General features: G+C 32.5%; 2 protein-coding genes across 4 annotated transcripts in view; one reads left to right on the top strand and one right to left on the bottom strand.

Annotated features, from left to right (window-relative positions):
- Nucleotides 1-1617, top strand: part of LOC114338407 (integrator complex subunit 7) — a 68873-nt gene extending 67256 nt beyond the window's left edge. For both annotated transcript variants that reach the window (XM_050658590.1, XM_050658589.1), the window contains one exon: nt 1520-1617. In XM_050658590.1, the coding sequence (XP_050514547.1) occupies nt 1520-1574 (55 nt within the window). In that variant the 3' untranslated portion in view covers nt 1575-1617. The remainder of the gene's footprint in view (nt 1-1519) is intronic.
- The window catches only part of LOC114338405 (molybdenum cofactor biosynthesis protein 1), an 81337-nt gene continuing 63904 nt past the window's right edge, over nt 1576-19008 (bottom strand). The window contains exon 7 of one of the 2 annotated variants that reach the window (XM_028288995.2): nt 1576-5476. In XM_028288995.2, coding sequence (XP_028144796.1) covers nt 4806-5476 — 671 coding nt within the window. In that variant the 3' untranslated portion in view covers nt 1576-4805. The remainder of the gene's footprint in view (nt 5477-19008) is intronic. The other variant, XM_050658591.1, reaches the window with a different exon arrangement.

Raw genomic sequence — 19008 nt, 5'->3', positions numbered from 1 at the left:
TTGATAAAATCGGCATCACCGCGCTAAAAATTCTCCTAAGGACTGCATTGCCTATGTTCCCTATACCAAAGAATACTCCATCCAACCCTATACTGTAAAGTCAAGGTGGGACGGACTATAGTAGCTTTTGTTGCGATTGTATCGGTTCTTGTTTCTGATGCACCTTGGCGTCATTATTGGTCTTACACTGGCTTTATAAATTCTTGACTTTATCTTAGTGTTAATGTCAATTTCGCCATATAGTGTTATTAAAGCATCGTGCCAGTCTATTTGCTTTTTGTACTTGATCTCTCACTTCTCTCTCTCCATGGCTGGGCAGTGTACTTGCAAGGTAATTTATTTATTTCTAGTTTGCATCTGGTTGGTTCTTTGCTGATTAGTATTGTTTGGTTTTATGGGTTGAGATATAATCATATTAAATTAGTTTGCTCTTATGTTAAATCTGTATACTAGTCTTTGTAGACTACAGTCCGTCCAATATACTTACCGTTGCACGTCATTATCTACGTTAGAGATCTATGTTGACATTGTTGCCCAATTACAAAAAATTCTTGAATTCGTTTTAAATCAAATATGTCACATAATTTTTGCGGAAGTGGATTATACAACAAAACAAATTAATATTCATTGTAAATAAAAAAAACTCTTAAGAAATAGAAAACAAGAATTAAATTATATTCTTACGTTAAAGTAAATAATAACAGTAAATATAATAAAACAAATACTTATAGTAAAGAATAAAAACAAATATGAAGTGTCATCACCGCGACTGTCAAATAAATGTTACCATTTTATGCCAAAACACCTTTGTTCGATCACAGTTAAGAGTGCAATCCGAACAAGTGTGATTTATAAAAAGGCTTTATATTCCACTTATACAAATTAAATGAAACAAGTTCGGGTATGTTTCTTTAAATGTACATTAATAGAAATCTTCCGATATTATTTCTACGCACATATAATAATATAATAAAATATGTCTAGTGGCTGTAATTCCTGTGTACTCGGCTAAATAATTCTAAAAAGGAACAGACCTACCGCCTAAATATTTCGTGTTGGTATCATGTGAAGACACGGGCTATGACTCGGGTGACGTGCCGTGCCACGGTAAGTATATGGGACGGACTATATCTTTATCTTATATTAACAGAATATTTTTACTTCTTTGTTTCCCATTCTGTATTATGTTTCTTTGTTGACACTTTTTATTGACTTCATTATTAAATTAAGGAGCATAGGGCTTAATCAGTCACTCAATTTTATTTGGTTCTTTGTGTCTGTAGGTTCTGTAAGTTGTCAATCTACTCGGACTTCCATTTTTGTTTTTTTTTTTTTTTGAAGAAATAGAGACAGTGAGAATAGTATTGTGAGTCTGGTGATGGTGAATGTTTCCGAGAATATTCTCCATTTTTTGGTTCTAGAATTTTCCATCAAACAAATTATTTATTTACAAATCACAAGTTGTGTAATGCATTGAAAATATGTTTGCCTTTAAAATGTAATTTTACCGTTTTTTCAGGATCTTAATGGCAGAAGATAGTTTGTTCGTTCGTCCACATCAAAAAAAGACTTAAATAATTTAAAAATATTGTATTTTAATAAAAATTTATAAAAATATGCATTTAACAATCAATTTAACAACCTCTTTAAATTCAACAATGTGACTAACTTCAACTTTATTTCTTTTAAGTAGATTTTTAAGTTTGTGCTTCTCTACATAGTAGTATAATGCATTTATATCGATATACTTTTTCCTATATACATGGTGTTTCATTAATAATTAGAAATATTTTACCTGTAGATTCTTGGGCTCAAAATATTATTATTTTATCAAATCATCTAGTCCAAAAATCATTCCTAAGGTAGCTAGAGCTGTTTGAAGATGGCGTCTTTTAATTAGTTTTTTTTTAAATGCCTCCAGAACGCTTCTATTTAGAAAAACGAAAACTGGTACGTCTATTTATCGTTTAGAGAAAAGTCGATTCCATAAATTGTGAATTTCCAGTAACGGTCATAGGCGTCCGTTTTGGGTAGGGCAACGGTTATTTTATCGTATAACTTTTTTGTCTTTAACTTTTAAGCATTTATGACACATGATTATTAAATGTGAGATATTCTAATACTAAAAGACACTCTTGCTTTAATTCGGTAGAATTCACCGTTTTCTATGGTCGTTACTATAAATTCGAAATTTTTGGCATCGATTTATCTCTAGAAAATAAATAGGCAGTTTTCGTTTTTCTAAATAGAAGCGTTCTGGAGGTATTAAAAAAAAACTAATTACAGGATGCCATTTTCAAATAGATCTAGATTCCTTATTAAGCATTTTTGGACTAGGTGGTTTGGGTTAAATCTTAATATGTTGAGCCCAGGAATTTACGGTTAAAATATTTTCAATTATTAATGAAACACCCTGTATATCGATACCTTCATTCGACATAATTTGCAGTATATAAAGTTGAAATTTGTCATATATTTAGTCTCAAATACCTCTCTATGATAACAAATAGTTTATTCTTAAACTCAAAATTCTTATAAATCTACAATAAACATTATATTAAACACTTACTATATTAAACACTTACTTGAAATTTTTTTAAAAATTGTATCAAAAAATATATTTTAATTTCAACGGTATAGGCGAAAATGTTTTTATCGACAATATCTTAGTAGGTTCGTTACAGGAAACGCATAATTTCTTATGGTAACCGAACCACTGTAACCCATTAAGTGGCAGTGTCCCTAAGCACATTTATGACGTAGTTCAGGAATGATTTTTTTATATTAAGTGTATACAGTACTGTTCTTCTGTGTGTACTCACATAACTTAACATGAAATTCTGCCCTATTCTGTAACTTTTAACAAAACGAATAGAAATGACACAAGTCGAATCGTAATTATTCGAAATCGGAATGTTGGATATCTATCGCGTCGTTTTCGTATTTGGATTGGCATTCCGTAACTCACATCGGGATCCTTGTAAATCGAAAACGCCCACTTATATTTGGCGCGCTCAGGAGGAGGTGGCAACACCACACTGCAAAGTAAAGTAAGTGTTCTCTGCGAAGAATTCGTCAAAAAAAAGAAGAAATTTTGATTTTTTTATGGTTTTGGTTAAGTTTGGTAAATTCAACATAACAAGTCAACAAGAATAAAAAATGGCAAGTGGAACACCGATCGGGAACACGAATACCAAAGAAAAAACATCTGATGAGCATTTAAATTACATAGTAGACTTTATCTATAAACATAAAATATTATTGCACGGTAAAAGTAAGTTTTTTCTCTAAGAAAAATTTTGGTTTTTCGTTTGAAACACACTATACTAAATTTACATTCAAGATGCAGTAGAAATAAACAAACCAAGACACGTTAAATGCTACTAGGAGCACTCCCGAATAATAATTTACAATGTATATACATAGTAGCATTTAACGTGTCTTGGTTTGTTTATTTCTACTGCATCTTGATTGTAAATTTAGTATAGATACGTTCAAATCTACACATTCTACCAGTAAATTAGAGTAGCAATTCTTAAATGTCTCATGATTTCTATTAACCTTGATGTTGTATAATTATTGGTATATAAAATTAAATACATGTACAATTATCTAAATAAATAACACAAACTAAAATCACTAATTAATTTAACAAATAAACGTCAAAACAATAATAATGGCAATGCGCAAGCGTCAAGACCAATTACGATGTCGAAATGTGATCTCGACAGGGCTTGTGTAGTCGAAATCAATTTCGACCTAACGTTTCAATAGTAGAGATCGAGATGAGTTACAGAATACCAATTCCTACTTGCTGACCTCTATTCGAACCTCTATTCGATTTGACTCATTTCTACTCGGTTTGCAGTTACAGAATATGCCTAATTAAGTACGTCTACAATAGAATAGTAGTATGATGAGGGATGGTGATTAATGCTGGAAAATTCGAGTTTTAACGTCAAAATTACAATTTTCTTGTTTATAATTAGTTCTCGCATTATTTTAGTTTGAAATTCATTTTGGTACCTTAAAGTTATGATATTTTAAAAAAATAACGATGCGATTGTTTGCTTAATGAACACGCAATATCTACTTATGGATTTCCTGGATATATAGAGTAAGTATTATGATTGTTGGACTCCTTGACTACTCTCATATGCATGTATAATGGGGTTAAAGAGTTCGGAGTTAGAAAATATTGTATTTGATAAATTAGGTAATATTTCGATGATCTGCTTACTTTCTTAGAATTAACAATAACAGCACCAAGACTTTTTTCTCAAAATACAATGTACACATAGTGCACAAAAATATTGAGTTATTATTAACCTAGGGCATGTTCTTAGGAGAGGCCGGTACAGAATTCTTCAGCTTATCATGAAAGGTACAATCGAAGGCCGCAGAGGAATTGGAAGGAAACCGATGTCATGGCTCAAGAACATCCACGATTGAACATCCAAGCTTGTAATAGAATATCGCCAGATTCATACAAATTGTTTGAACGGTTGGATGTTTGCGTTAAAGACGAAATCGATTATTTCGTTCGACTAACTCGAATAGCAGTAATCACCATTTTTACGTTAATTATTTGTAACAGCCTAAATCACGAGACAACATTGAATGTTCAAGCCTCAACAATAGACATAATATTTTTGGTAGTTCCTGTAATGCCTTCAACAAGGCCAACTGGGCTAGTAGAGTAGCAAATTTAGTTTAACATAATTATTCTAGCTAAACGCCCCTTACACCAAACAACTAAGGACAAAAGTGATACACTTTAAGCTTATATAATGTAAAAAATAAGTTTAAACGAGCCCAACACGAGGAGAAAAAATTCCGGTAGTAGGCCTTCTGTTGTATTCTCTCAAATGAAATTCTTCAGAACCATAATCTCCACTCTTGCCACCCTGTTTACTCAAAAGATGTATATCGGATATAACAATACTCTTACTAACAGCTTTGCACATGTCATAAACCGTTAATGCAGCTACACTGACAGCCGTCAGAGCTTCCATTTCCACTCCGGTTTTTCCTTCACATAGAACTTGGGCTTGTATCTCGACGGTTTCTTGCTCTTTGTTCAAACGGGCGCGAACTTTAACGCAAGAGAGACCTATATTATGACAAAGAGGAATGATTTCTGAAGTTTTTTTGGCTCCTGTAATACCTGCTATCTCGGCGATTGTGAGGACGTCTCCTTTCTTTATGGCATTTTCTAAAATGAGTTGCGTGATGCGGGGACCTACTTTAACTACGGCTATGGCAGATGCTGCGCGCTTAGTTACATTTTTATCAGCCACGTCGACCATGTGTGCTTTTCCTTCCTCATCGACATGGGTTAGATCTTGAGTGTTTTGTTGTGATGAATAGTGTCTTAGAAAGGAAAGTGCTGAGGATTTTGGAAAAAGATGAGAAAGATTTTTGGATAAATTTGGAGTAATGTTCATGTCGAATCTGCTGGATGTGTTGGTTGTGCCTGAAAAAAACGTACATTAGAAATCGTGAAAATTTTACTAAATATAAATAAGAACAATAACATTAATATGTGCAAACTGTGCGGAATATTAGTGGTGAAATGTAATGAAAAAATATCCTGCCGAAGTATTATATAAATATAAATATTTTTTACCAATGAAGATAATACTTGGGTGATAATACAACATAATAAATGAATACCAATTGTAGACCAGGGCGCATCTGTAAAAATATTAGTACATTTGGATGTTGAGAGGTGACTCATATTTTTTTGCAGAAATTGCTTTAAAATAACTCATGTAATAATATTTGAGATATCCTCCCACTCAAAAGGTCCGGAACATTGTTTAAATAATCAAAATGTGAAAAAATTCGATTTTTTTCTTGGTTTTTTGATTATAACTTTAAAAGTATTCCTTTTCGAGAAAAGTTGCATAGACATAAAAGTTGCTTAATTAAATTTTCTATAATATAGGATAAACTGAAAATTTTAAAAATTGTCACCCTTGTTGCAAAATAGCAATACCTTCGAAAAAAAAACCATAAAAAAACAACTATTCGCATTTTACGTTTTTCAACCATTTATGCTACACTTAGGAGCTTCATATATTACCCAAAAAACTCTATGATATGATAAAATGATACTGTAAATTTCATTAAGATCGGTTTAATAGATTTTGCAAAATAAATTTTACAATCCAGCTTTCGCAAAAAAAATTCATTTTTCAAAATGTTGCAACACTGAAAATAAAGCAGACATCAAGTTGATTTTTTTTTTTTAGATATAAAAGAATACTGTAACTTTCATATGCAATTTGCAAAATTAAAATCGGTTAACTACCACGGCGTGAGAATTTTTTTAAATAAAAATTAGTTTTTGGTGCTACGCGCAGGACAGCGGACACGTTTGCTCTGATTGGGCATTCCAAGGACCTTTGATAATGATTGATAAATTTTAATTTTTAGTACATTTCGAAATAAATAAATAAATTTGTTTATTGCAAAATAAAAACACATACTCTGTCCTTTGAAATAACACTTTTTTTAGCAAAATCTTTCTTTGCTCATATATTTTAACTTAGAAAATAAAAGTGTATTATTTTTAAACATATGCAATTGTTTAAACAATTATTCACAAACAATAAACAAATTAGTTTGATTTTTGTGGAATTAAAATATGAACATACAACAAAATATAGAGTAAGAAAATAATATATTAGATAAAGATTGAAAGAAATTTTGGTGGAAATCAACTTGTGTGAATCGAACACCGCTGTCCTGCGCGTAGCACCAAAAATTAATGTTTATTTAAAAAAATTCCTGACGTCGTGGTAGTTAACCGATTTTAATTTTGAACATTGCAAATGAAAGGTACAATATTCTTCTATTTGTAAAAAAAATATAACTTACTATCTGCTTTATTTTCAGGCCTGCAACATTTTGAAAAAATGAATTTTTTTGCGAAAGCTGGAGCAAAATATATTGCACCGATGTTAACTAAATTTACAGTAGTGTTTTATCATATCATAAAGTTTTTCTGGGTGAAATATGAAGGTCTGAATTGTAGCAGAAATGGTTGAAAAATGTAAAATGCAAATACTTGTTTTTTTATGTTTTTTTCGCAATTATTGCTATTTTGCAACAAGGGTAACAATTTTAAAAATTTTTAGCCAATCCTATATTGTAGGACATTTAATTACGCAACCTTTATTTTAATGCAGCTTTTCTCAGAAGTGAATACTTTTAAAGTTATAATAAAAAAAAAACGAAAAAGAAATCGAATTTTTCCTTCATTTTTTGACATTTTGATTATTTAAACAATGTTCCGGACCTTTTTGAGTGGGATGATAACTCAATTATTATTATATGGGTTAATTTCAAGCAATTTCTGCAAATAAATTAGAGTCACCTCTCAACGTCCATCTCAAAACAGACCCGCCCTGGACTATTGCCAGTCTCGCCAGTTTACAAAGACAGGCGCTATTGACTATTACAGCAAATCCAATTTAGATAATATAAAGCAGACAGGAGAAGAACAAACACACCGAAAAGATTAACCTAGACAACCTGAAAAATCCAGAAATAGAAAATAGATTGCGAGAACAATTGAATAGAAAACTCCTAGAACAGGTGACGAAACAATACAAGAAGAATGGAATAAAAGAGGATAACATGGGGAACGCCTAAAAATTGATAGGAATTAAAAAAAATCAAAGATAAGAGCTTTGGTTTGATGGAGAATGTAAACAAGCAAAAGACAAAAGAAATGAACTATACGTGCATTATACTCAAAGAAAAATATAGAGAAAGGTGCGAACAGTTTGAAGAAGAACGAAGAAAGGACGACACAACATGCAGAAGAAGGAAGAGGAGATACGAAAACGACCAAATACTAAAAATGGAGGGAAGTTTCAATCATGACGACACTAGAGGAGCATATAAATTCCTCAAACAACTGTAGGCATAAACCACGCACTTATCTTTTTAGGTAGTGAACGAAAAATTATCAGTGACGGTACAGCAGGCTGGATAAACTATTTTGAGAGTCTGCTAACAGGGCAAGTACAAACACACAAATACAGCCCATGCAGTAGCGGATTTCGAGATAACAGAAGATTAGAACCAGAATAATGAATTAACATACCCAGCGACAAGACAGGAAATAATGGATGCCATTAAAGTACTGAAGAATAATAAATCCCCAGATATTGACAACAAACCAGCTAAAATTCTCAAAATTGGTGAACATTCACTAATAGAAGGATTTCATAAACTAATAACAGAGGTGTAAAACAGAAGAAATTCCAGGAGATTGGAAAAAAGCAAGTATATGCCGAACTCACTAGAAGGGAGGGCAAACTCAGCTACAATAACTATAGAGGCATATCCTTAGTCTGTGTGAGCTATAAGGTGATTATGTGAACCATAAACAGGAGATTAAGTCACTTCACAAAGTAAATCATAGGAGAATACCAGGACGGTCTACTATTGACCAGCTATTCAACGTAAACCAAATATTAGCTAAAGCCTGGGAGCGCAGCATAGATATCTGCCAATAGGTATATGTAGATTTTCAACAAGCCTATAATAACATGAGCAGAGATAAAATATATTTATACTAAAATCACAATAAAGATGCACTAGAAATAAACAAACCAAGACACGTTGACTGTTACCAGGAGCACTCCCGAATCATAATTTAATGTATAAACTTTGTAAATCATGAGTTAGGGTTTACAATGTATACATGGTGGCCCTGAAAATAGTGCGTTCCTTAAAGGTATAGGTAGAAGGCACCATGTAGAGCAAAAAAGTCTTATAACATTTTTTTCTAAATTCAACCGTTTGGCCAAAAAACCAAAATACATTTTGGTATGCAAATTGAAATCTGACAACTATGTATACAAAAATCTAAAAATAGACAATCACAATTCAAAAATAGCTGGGCATGGCCTTTTAGTATTTACATTAAACCCTGTCTTCCTCCTCAGCAAACAAACAAATTCTTGTTTTGTTTGATTTTCAAACAAGGGGTGGTATAATTATTTTACAGGTGTACCTGTCTGACGTACATTTTTCTGGTGTCAATAAGCATGTCACAAACAGTTTGTGCACAGTGATGCCAAATTATTTAATTTAATGAAAATAAAAGTTAGCTTACATGGAGAACAATATAATTTTTTTTTGGAAACGATTAACTTTAGAAAAAAATGTTATAGAACTTTTTTATTCTACATTGTGTATTATATCCATACCTTAAAAGAACGCCCTATTTTCGGGGACACCCTGTATACAGTGTAAATCATGATTTGGAATTGCTCCTTGTAACATTTAACGTGTCTTGGTTTGCTTATTTCTAGTGCATCTTTATTGTGATTTTAGTATAATTATGTGGGAATTTGATATACCAAGGAAATTGAACATTAGTTCAAGCCTCCATGATTCACACAGAAGCGCAAGTACGAGTTCAAAATCAATTGACAGATCCCTTCCAGATAACTAAGGGACTAAAACATGGAGATGTTATAGGAAAAATGTCTATATGGGAAATAGCTGCTCAGGACCGACAACAATGGAGGGAAATAGTAAACGCGGCCAAGACTCACATAGAGTTGTCTATAAACCCAAAAAAAGATTGTTTAATAAGTCTAAGCAGATTGTGATGTACGCAGACGATTTAAACTTGATGGAACGCTCCGCAAGACACATCGCTTTATGTGGAGCTTGAAGAAAATGCGAAAGAAATAGGACTATCCGTCAATGTAGATAAAACTAAAGCCCTAATATAAGTTAGGAAACAAAGAAAGAACAGAATTTGACAATAAACGACGCAAATTTTGAAGTAGTAAAACAGCTCACATACCTGTGGGCTGGTATGGAGGAGGAAATATGAAAAAGGATAATGCTTGCTAACAAAGCATACTAATATCTATCGCAGGGTTTGGAATCAAAGACATCTATAAGAAAGTAAAGTTCAAAGTATATAAAACCATCATACGACCAATAGCAACATATGGCGTAGAAACACGCATCATGACAGAAAAGACAATAAACCTTATCAATACTATTGAAAGAAAGATTTTGACGATATTAGAACCCATCTGCGACAATGGTGTATGGAGAATTCAACCACGAGTAGTATCAATATTACAAAAAAACCCTCTATGATCTATATAATATGATCGAAAGTACCTGGTAACTTAAGGCAAAAATAGGTAATTTCGCACACCTCATCATAAACGACGTTTGCTGTACATTGAAACGATTAAAAATACAAACATGCCAGATGCAGTATATTAGTTGCTCTTAGAAATGAATAAAAGTAAATGTACAATGGTATATTATGCATGAACTATATAACTTAACTACTTAATGGTATCAGATATCCTGACGTAAAATAAATATGGTACTTAAATTTTTCGCCTTTGATTATTGTGGAGTCGATTATAGATCAATAAGAAACCTATTGTCGAGAATTAACCAATTTTTCACATTTCGTAAGTAATGATACTAATAATTAATCATCAAGTATGCTTCCTATACACGTCACGTCAAACGTTCGGTTATAATCCAATTATTATGAAATCTAACAATAAAAAACTGAAAACGTTTGTTTTGTATACTTCCACAAAATTTATTATATCTAAGTGACTACAGCTGTTTCGGCGGAGTGCCTTTCTCAAGTAATATAGTTTACAATGTGTTTGCCTTTTTAATCTTCAACTGAAGAGGTTGAGGAGTGGGGAGCTGTTTGTCTCGAGGTGGTCATTCAGAATTATATCTGTATTTTTCAGTTTATTAATTTCCATAGATTCTAAAAAAGATAGCTTAAGGCCTTTATTTTGAATATGTAGAATTTTAAACTCTTCATTGAAAGAATGATTATGATCTAGAAGGTGAAGTGCGTATGTAGAAGTGTCTGTTTTTCTATTGTTGAATGCCCTTTTGTGTTCTGCTATCCGTTTGTCAAAAGTTCTGCCAGTTTGACCGATGTACGTTTTCGGACAGTCACCACAAGTTAGTTTGTACACACCACTCTGTAGTTGCTTTCTCTTTCGGCTTTTATTGTTCTTAATATATTTGCTTAAGTTGTTGTTAGTTCTGAAAGCTGGTGTTATTCCTTTCTTTTTTATGTATCTGGCTATTGTTGTTGTTATCTTGCCAGTATATGTGAGAGAGCAGAAGGTACTGGGTTCTTTCTGTGGTGGTGGATACACTAATTTCAGGGCTTTCTTATGGAGTTTTTGGTTTAAAATTTTGTTAACTGTTTGTTCGTTATAGCCGTTGTTATGTTTATGAAATAGTGAAGTCTCAAAATAGTATGATACAATTGATCCAAAAGATGGCATAACCCAGACATCCAGAGTGAAAGTTATCCTCCAACACCAAATTGTTCTATATGGTCCACATAATGTCCAGAAAAAAGTCGCACCATTTTGAGAGTCGGGTTTGGGGGGGAAGAGGGGGGAGAAATCGGTAAATTCGTAGTTTTTTACGTTTTTCGTCAATATTTCTAAAACTATGCGGCTTAGCATGAACAACATTCTATACAGTAATATTCTACATTAAATTTGAAATAAAAAAAGGCCCGATGCATAATCCTTCTAAAATGAACGGTTCCAAAGTTACCGAGGTAGTAGGGTCATTCTATATCAACTCAACACACCTAATTTCCACCCACTCTTCAGATTTTGTTATAATTTGGAACACTCATAGTGGCTAATAAGGTAACCAAAAATACAAAATTTTAAATTTTTATCTCAAACCGTTTCCGAAATATGGTTATGTAAAGTTTTACAAAAAACTCCAAAACACCGCGACCATACTTTTTTGGAATGGTTGTAGAAGCTGTCCTAAATGAGCTAGAATGCTGGGAGATGTGTCATTTTGCAGCATTTATAAATCTCTTCACAGTGATATACAGTACGTCCCTGTAAGTTGTATCCATATGGAAAACTTTTTTATTATTAATTTTACGAAAAAAGTTATTCTTCATAAAAAGCTCTGCATGGTCCAAAACCTAAGATTCAACCATCAGATATCAAATTTTATGAATATTATACGAGGTATGTCAAAAAGTTTGAATTTCACTCAAGAGTAAAGTAGCTTTATTTTTCACAATATTGAAAATTGCTATTATGGAAAGTTGTTTGCAATTAAAAACTATATTCTGATATGCAATTACATCCTTCTAATTGAAAAAAAAAATTCTGAAAAGTTATGGATAACATAACAATATTTTCAGTAATTTTAATTCTAATAACTCTTTTATTATCAATTTTACGAAAAAAGTGATTCGTAATAAAAAGTTCTGCATGGTCTAAAATACTCTATAACCTACAATAAAACCATCTTATGTCAATTTTATACGAGGTGTGTCAAAAAAGATAAATTTAGATCAAAATAAAGTACCTTTATAGTTCAAAATATTTCAATAAGAAGGATGTAATTACATACTGAAACATGGTTTTTAATTCTTAATAACTTTTCATAACAACAATTTTCGATATTGTGAAAAATAAAGTTATATTACTCTTGAGGCAAATTCATATTTTTTGACATACCTTGTATAAAATTGATAAAATTTGACATAAGATGGTTGTATTTTAGGTTTCAGACCATGCATAACTTTTTATTAAGAATCACTTTTTTCGTAAAATTAATAATAAAAGAGTTATCTGAATTAAAATAACTGAAAATAACGTTAGTTATCCATAATTTTTCAAAAAAAAAATTTCAATTAGAAGGATGTAATTACATATTAGAATATAGTTTTTAATTCCAAACAACTTTTCATAATAGCAATTTTAAATATTGTGAAAAATAAAGCTACTTTACTCTTGAGTGAAATTCAAACTTTTTGACATACCTCGTATAATATTCATAAAATTTTATATCTGATGGTTGAATCTTAGGTTTTGGACCATGCAGAGATTTTTATGAAGAATGACTTTTTTTCGTAAAATTAATAATAAAAAAGTTTTCCATATGGATACAACTTACAGGGACATACTGTATACAACATTCTATGCTATGATAAACAAGTTTTTTTCTAACAAAAAAAAATATATTTTGATTGTTTTTTTCCAAAAAGTATATAATTTAAAATTTTTATAATATTCCTACAAATACATAGTACTGTTGTTAATAACATAAAAATTTTATCATGGGATGGTGATGGGTTCAACAAAAAAAAATAAATTTCACACATACAGTATGGTGCAAATGAAAGGAATAAATTCGTAATTTCACAAGCTCATAATTGAGCTCGATGTTCTAATCTAAACAGTACGATGTTCTAAACAATTTTTCCCAGTATACTGGCGATATTGATTTTTCGAGGTATTGGGTTCTGTTTGTTCTTCTTCATTATCGTCGTTACTTTGTTCGTTATCAGTGTCAGACTGATGTTCAGGAACATAATCATCGTCTTCATCTGATGAGTCTCCAAAATCATCTTCGATGGTCTCAGGTTCCTCTTCATTCGCCCACTGGTTTTCAGCTTCCCACTCTAATTCTTTTGTTGTCAATGGAAGCTAATATGTTCTCTTAGAATCTGCCATACTAGCAAATGACAAAAAATCACCTCAAAATTTTAACACCCTTTAACTGCACACTGGGGTCCGAAGTACACACAGCTCCACTAAAAGCGTCACAGCAAACTATACAACAAACTTACGCGACGCAGCGACTGTCTCCCAACGTAATCGGGTCTTAACTGAATTTGTGCAAGTTACATTGAACGATTTATGCGCCTGGGTTTTTCAGACCCCAATGTGCAGTTCCAAGCTTAAAAATGCTGCAAAAGGACACCTCTCACAGCATTCTAGCTCAATTAGGGCAGCTCTATAACCATTCCAAAAGAGTATGGTCGCAGTGTACTGGATTTTTTTGGAAAACTTTACATATCCATATTTCGGAAACGGCTTGAGATAAAAATTTAAAATTTTGTGTTTTTCTTCACCTAATCATCTACTATTAGTACTCTATATTTTAACAAAATCTAAATAGGTCAGGAAAAAAATTAATTCAAAGTGTGTTGATTTGACCTGGAATAGCTCAGTATAGTATAATTGGTCCAAAAAAGGCCTAACCCAGACATCCAAAGTAAAAGTTTTCCTACAATACCAAATTGTTCTATATGGTCCCCATATTGTTTAGTAAAAAGTTACACAATTTTGAGCGTCCGGTTTGGGAGGAGATAAGGGGGGGAAGTCAGTAAATTAGTAGTTTTTTTACGTTTTTCGTCAATATTTCTAAAACTATTATTTAGCGTAAAATGTTCTATACAAAAATGTTCTACACAAAATTTAAAACAAACAGGTCCGATACATAACTGTTATAAAATCAACGGTTCCCGAGTTACGGAGGTTGAAAGGTGGAGGTTTTCGATACTTTTTATATTTTTTGGGCAATTGATGATGATTTTAGGTGGTGAGGTTGACGTTTCTTCAAGAGCTTATCACTAACATACCATCGGCCACTGAAATAGTAAATTTTATTTACAAAACACAATCCTGTTAAAGAAAATTTCTTTCATCAGTAATAATATTATAAATTAAAAAAGACTGTTTGACTTGTACACACTTCTATATAAATCAAAACGGGAACTGGTGTATGTTTTCAAAGACTGATAGGAAGGAAGCAGATGTCATGGCTCAAAAACATTTGCGACTGGACAGGAATACGCAATGCCGAACCATTCCGATTAGCTGAAGACCATGAACAACTCGCCAATGTAATTGCCAACGGTAGGAAGGCCTAATCCAGCAGCCAATTGGCTGCAGGAAGCTTAGGACTGACAAGAGTAGAAGAACTTAGGGGAGGCCTATGTTCAACTTTGGACGCAGAACGCTGTATGATGGGGGAGACCTATTATGGCACCAAGAGAAGAAGAACACTTTATTATCTTCTTTTTATAATTTCAAAATGTTTTAATGAAATAATGTCATAGTTTACCTTCATCAAACGTTTTCCAACAACTGGGTGTTTTAAATACAAAAACTAAACTACTTTTTAAAGCTTGATGCTCGTAATTGTAGGCCACTTTAATTAAAAAATAAGTACCAATTTATTCAAGGTTTTGCTAGGACATCTGATAAGAACGATACCGAATTGCGGTAACAATTCAGACATAAAGACGAGACAGACGAAACATTTTTGAAGTTCATTTTCATTTTGTTCAACATACATCGGTCTACATTAATCAAGGTTAAGGTTAAATAATAATGTTAGTAGAGACGATAATAGTCCAGTTAATGACTATTTTCCCGAATACTTTTCTGAGCCTTCGCCGATTTGCAACAGAAAACAGTCAACTATAGGTTCTACTTACACCAACGTCATCCTATTCCGTAGGGTGTTTTTGCACTGGGGGGATGCCACCCCTTCTAGGGTATATTTTTTTATTAAAAATACATCGTGAATGAATATACACTGCGGTGCAGAAAAATCGATCCACTAAAAATTTGGTCATTTTTGATGTTTTGAATTTCTTAAACCTGTTGTCCGATTTAAGTGATTTTTTACCACATTATAGCCTTACCCATTGACAATATCGATGTAATAATATTGTTGCTAGACAGTTAATCTGTCATTGTATACCGGGTGTACGAATCAAACAGTGTTTTTTCTCAAAGCTCGCATCACCCTGTGGACTATTCTAGCATTTATAAAATACTGAAATTAAAACCCAACTATAGCCTCAGGTTTTCTCAACATTTTGTCTTTCGATTCATTCGCTTATGCTGAATAATAAAAAAGTTAGTTACTTTAACAACTGGCCATGTTCGTCATCAGTTTCTAAATAAGTGCGACAAACTTTAAGGGGTAATTTTACATGAGAAAATAATGACAATTTGCTTTATAATCATATGTCCGCACTTCAATTTTTTTTTTACAAACTGACGATTTATTTATTGCTTTAAAACCAGTTGATATATGCAGATCAAAATCGGTGGGTTTTAAAACGTAGTTATTGCACATTTTTTGACATACAATTAAGAATTTTATATTCACCATTGGCTTGCTTACGGGTAATATTATCGGCCATAATACCCGTTTGCGTGCCACTGGTGAATATCAAACTTTTAATTGTATGTCAAAAAATGTGCAATAACTACGTCTTAAAACCCACCGAATTTGAGTTGCAAATCTCAATTGGTTTTAAAGCAATAAGTAAATCATCAGTTTGTAAAAAAAATTGAACATGCCGTATCTCGGAAACGAAGGGTTTGCGGACATATGATTATAAAGCAAATTGTCATTATTTTGCGCAACCTCTTAAAGTTTTGCGCAAATATTTTAGAAACACCCTGTACTGATGACGAACATGGCCAGTTGTTAAAGTACCGAACTTTTTTATTATCCAACATAAGCGAGTGAATCGAAAGGTAAAATGTTAAGAAAACCTGATACTATAGTTGGGTTTTAATTTCAGTATTTTATAAATGCCAGAATAGTACACAGGGTGATGCGAACTTTGAGAAAAAAGCACAGTTTGATTCGTACACCCGGTATACAATGATAGTTTGACTGTCTAGCAACAATATTATTACAGAGATATTGTTAATGAATAAGGCTATAACGTGGTAAAAACTCACTTAAATCGGACAACAGGTTTAGGAAATTCGAAACAACAAAATTGACCAATTTTTAGTGGATCGATTTTTTTGCACCGCAGTGTATTAATCAATTAAACAACTTTTGTCCAACACATTTTTTTTTCTAGAAGTCAATACTTTACGACTTGTTCGCAAGTGAGAATGTCAATGTTTTAACAAAAAAAAACTTTTTCAGACGAATTTTTTGCGAATTACTGGAAAAGTGTGTATTTTATAAAAATGTAGTTTATAAAAAAAGTTTAGTGGGTTTATGCTGTCTGTAGCCCCCATACAAGAAGAGAAACAGCTTATTGAGGGTTGGTTCTTCTTCGTCAATTTTTCTGGACTTTTTTGGGTGCTTTAAAAAATCTTTATTTTTATTTCTTATAAATAATCAAATTAGCACTAATCCTAATGGAGTTATGACAAAAATACGGTTGGTAAGTATTTAATTAATTACTAATTAAAAATAATAGTTACCCCTTTACAATTCACTTTAGTAATGCACTTATAGTATGCCCTAGAAGTTGGTTTAAGTTGTTTTGAAAAAAATTGAATTTGGGGTGATAGGAGTATTTTTCGATTTATTTGAAAAAAAAAGGATTTTTTTAAATACAAAAATTCTCTTCTTAGTTGGAAATCATTTTTTTTTAAACTAACCAGCCAAACTTCTAGATTCTAGAGCATACGATATCTACATAAATAAAAAGAACTGTAAAGGGGTAACGATTATTTTTAATTAGGGTAGTAATTAGGGGGTGATTTTCACGTATTTGTCGCTGAAAAAAAAGCGGACCAACCTTATTTTGGTCACAACTTCCTTAGGATTTGTCCTAGAGACTTTTTATAACAACTAAATATAAAGGTTTTTTCAAGCACTATAAAAAAAATTCACGAAAAATGCACACCTTTCTGCATATTAATTTCACGTTGAAAATTTTAATTTTGGCGTTTGAAGAAAAAAACCATTTTTTGATAAAAATATATATTTTTTGAGTAATTCGCAGAAAAAGGTTTGAAAAAGTGCCTTTTTTGTTAAAAAATTGATATTTTCGTTTGCCAAGTCTGTTTTTCTGAAAGGCATTGACTTTCAGAAAATAATATATACGACAAAAGTTGCTTAAAACTATTGGTTAGTTCATTCATTCTCGGTGTTATTTTTATTAAAAATTTTACCCTCGAGAAGTGGTGGCCTCCCCTCCAAGGTAAAAATACTCTAAAGCACAGAGTCGACTTCGAAGTAGAGAGTAAGTAGATCATATAGCGAAGTTTTTGAGGCAAATCGGTGCAGGTTCAGAAAATTATACTGGACATTGACTGGACTATAAATGCCATTCGTAAATTCGTATGAGATGTTTGTCTGTAAGTAAATTAAAGTGTAGATTGCTTTGATCGATGAAAAATAATCAAAATATTTGAGGATGATTTACTTCAAAATTTAATTAAAGTTAGTTACGAATCATACATTAGTAATTTAAGTATTAGTACGTACAATAGTATAAATGATATAAGAACAGTGATGAAAAATGTAATAATAGTAATTAAAATCGATGAGTATCTATTCTTTTGTAAAAGACAGAAATTATCAACAAAACTAAGTACCCTTTCACACTACGATACTGGTGTCTGACACCGGTGCGATGTTCATGTTCAATTGCACAGCAAAGCATTGTTGAGACACTAAAATCAGCCAGACGCTCGAAAGTGGCTCGCCTGTAAAACATGCTTTGCTGCCAGCAAAGCATTGTTTTAAATGTCGTTCATTTCTACAGACATTCGGCTACAGACGAGCCACTTTCGAGTGTGGCTGATTTTAGTGGCTCAACAATGCTTTGCTGTGCAATTTAACACCGCTGTCAGACACTGGTGTCTTAGTCTGAAAGGGTGCTAAGTGATTGACCGCGCAATTAGTGCCCTTTCAGACTGAGACGCTGGTGTCAGACACGGGTGTTCAATAAATTGCAGCAAAGCATTGTTGAACCACTAAAATCAGCACTCAAAAGTGGCTCATCTGTAGTCGTTAACAATGCTTTGCTGCACGGTGGTGGACACCGGTGTCTTGGTCTGAAAATTGGTCGTTCAAATAAGCGACTACAGACGAGCCACTTTCGAGTGTCTGGCTGATTTTAGTGGCTCAACAATGCTTTACTACAATTGAACACAGGGGGCAGACACCGGTGTCAGACACAAGTGTCTTAGTATGAAAGGCTACCGCGCAATCACCAGCAATTGATGACTGATGATACATTGTTTTGTGAGTTTATAAGACGTGGTTTAGAATTATTTTTTTCTCACGTTTCATCTGCAACGCTGACAGACATTATCAAAATCAATGCGACAACGATTGGAACTGTGTTCAGTTTGCGATATTCGTATAAGAGTAAGAATTCAGCATGCTCTGTCCTGTTTGGAGGACTGACCAGTATATCAC

Source organism: Diabrotica virgifera, chromosome 8 (assembly GCF_917563875.1).
Source record: "Diabrotica virgifera virgifera chromosome 8, PGI_DIABVI_V3a".
NCBI classification, from domain to species: domain Eukaryota; kingdom Metazoa; phylum Arthropoda; class Insecta; order Coleoptera; family Chrysomelidae; genus Diabrotica; species Diabrotica virgifera.
This window is presented reverse-complemented; position numbering and strand designations above follow the sequence as displayed.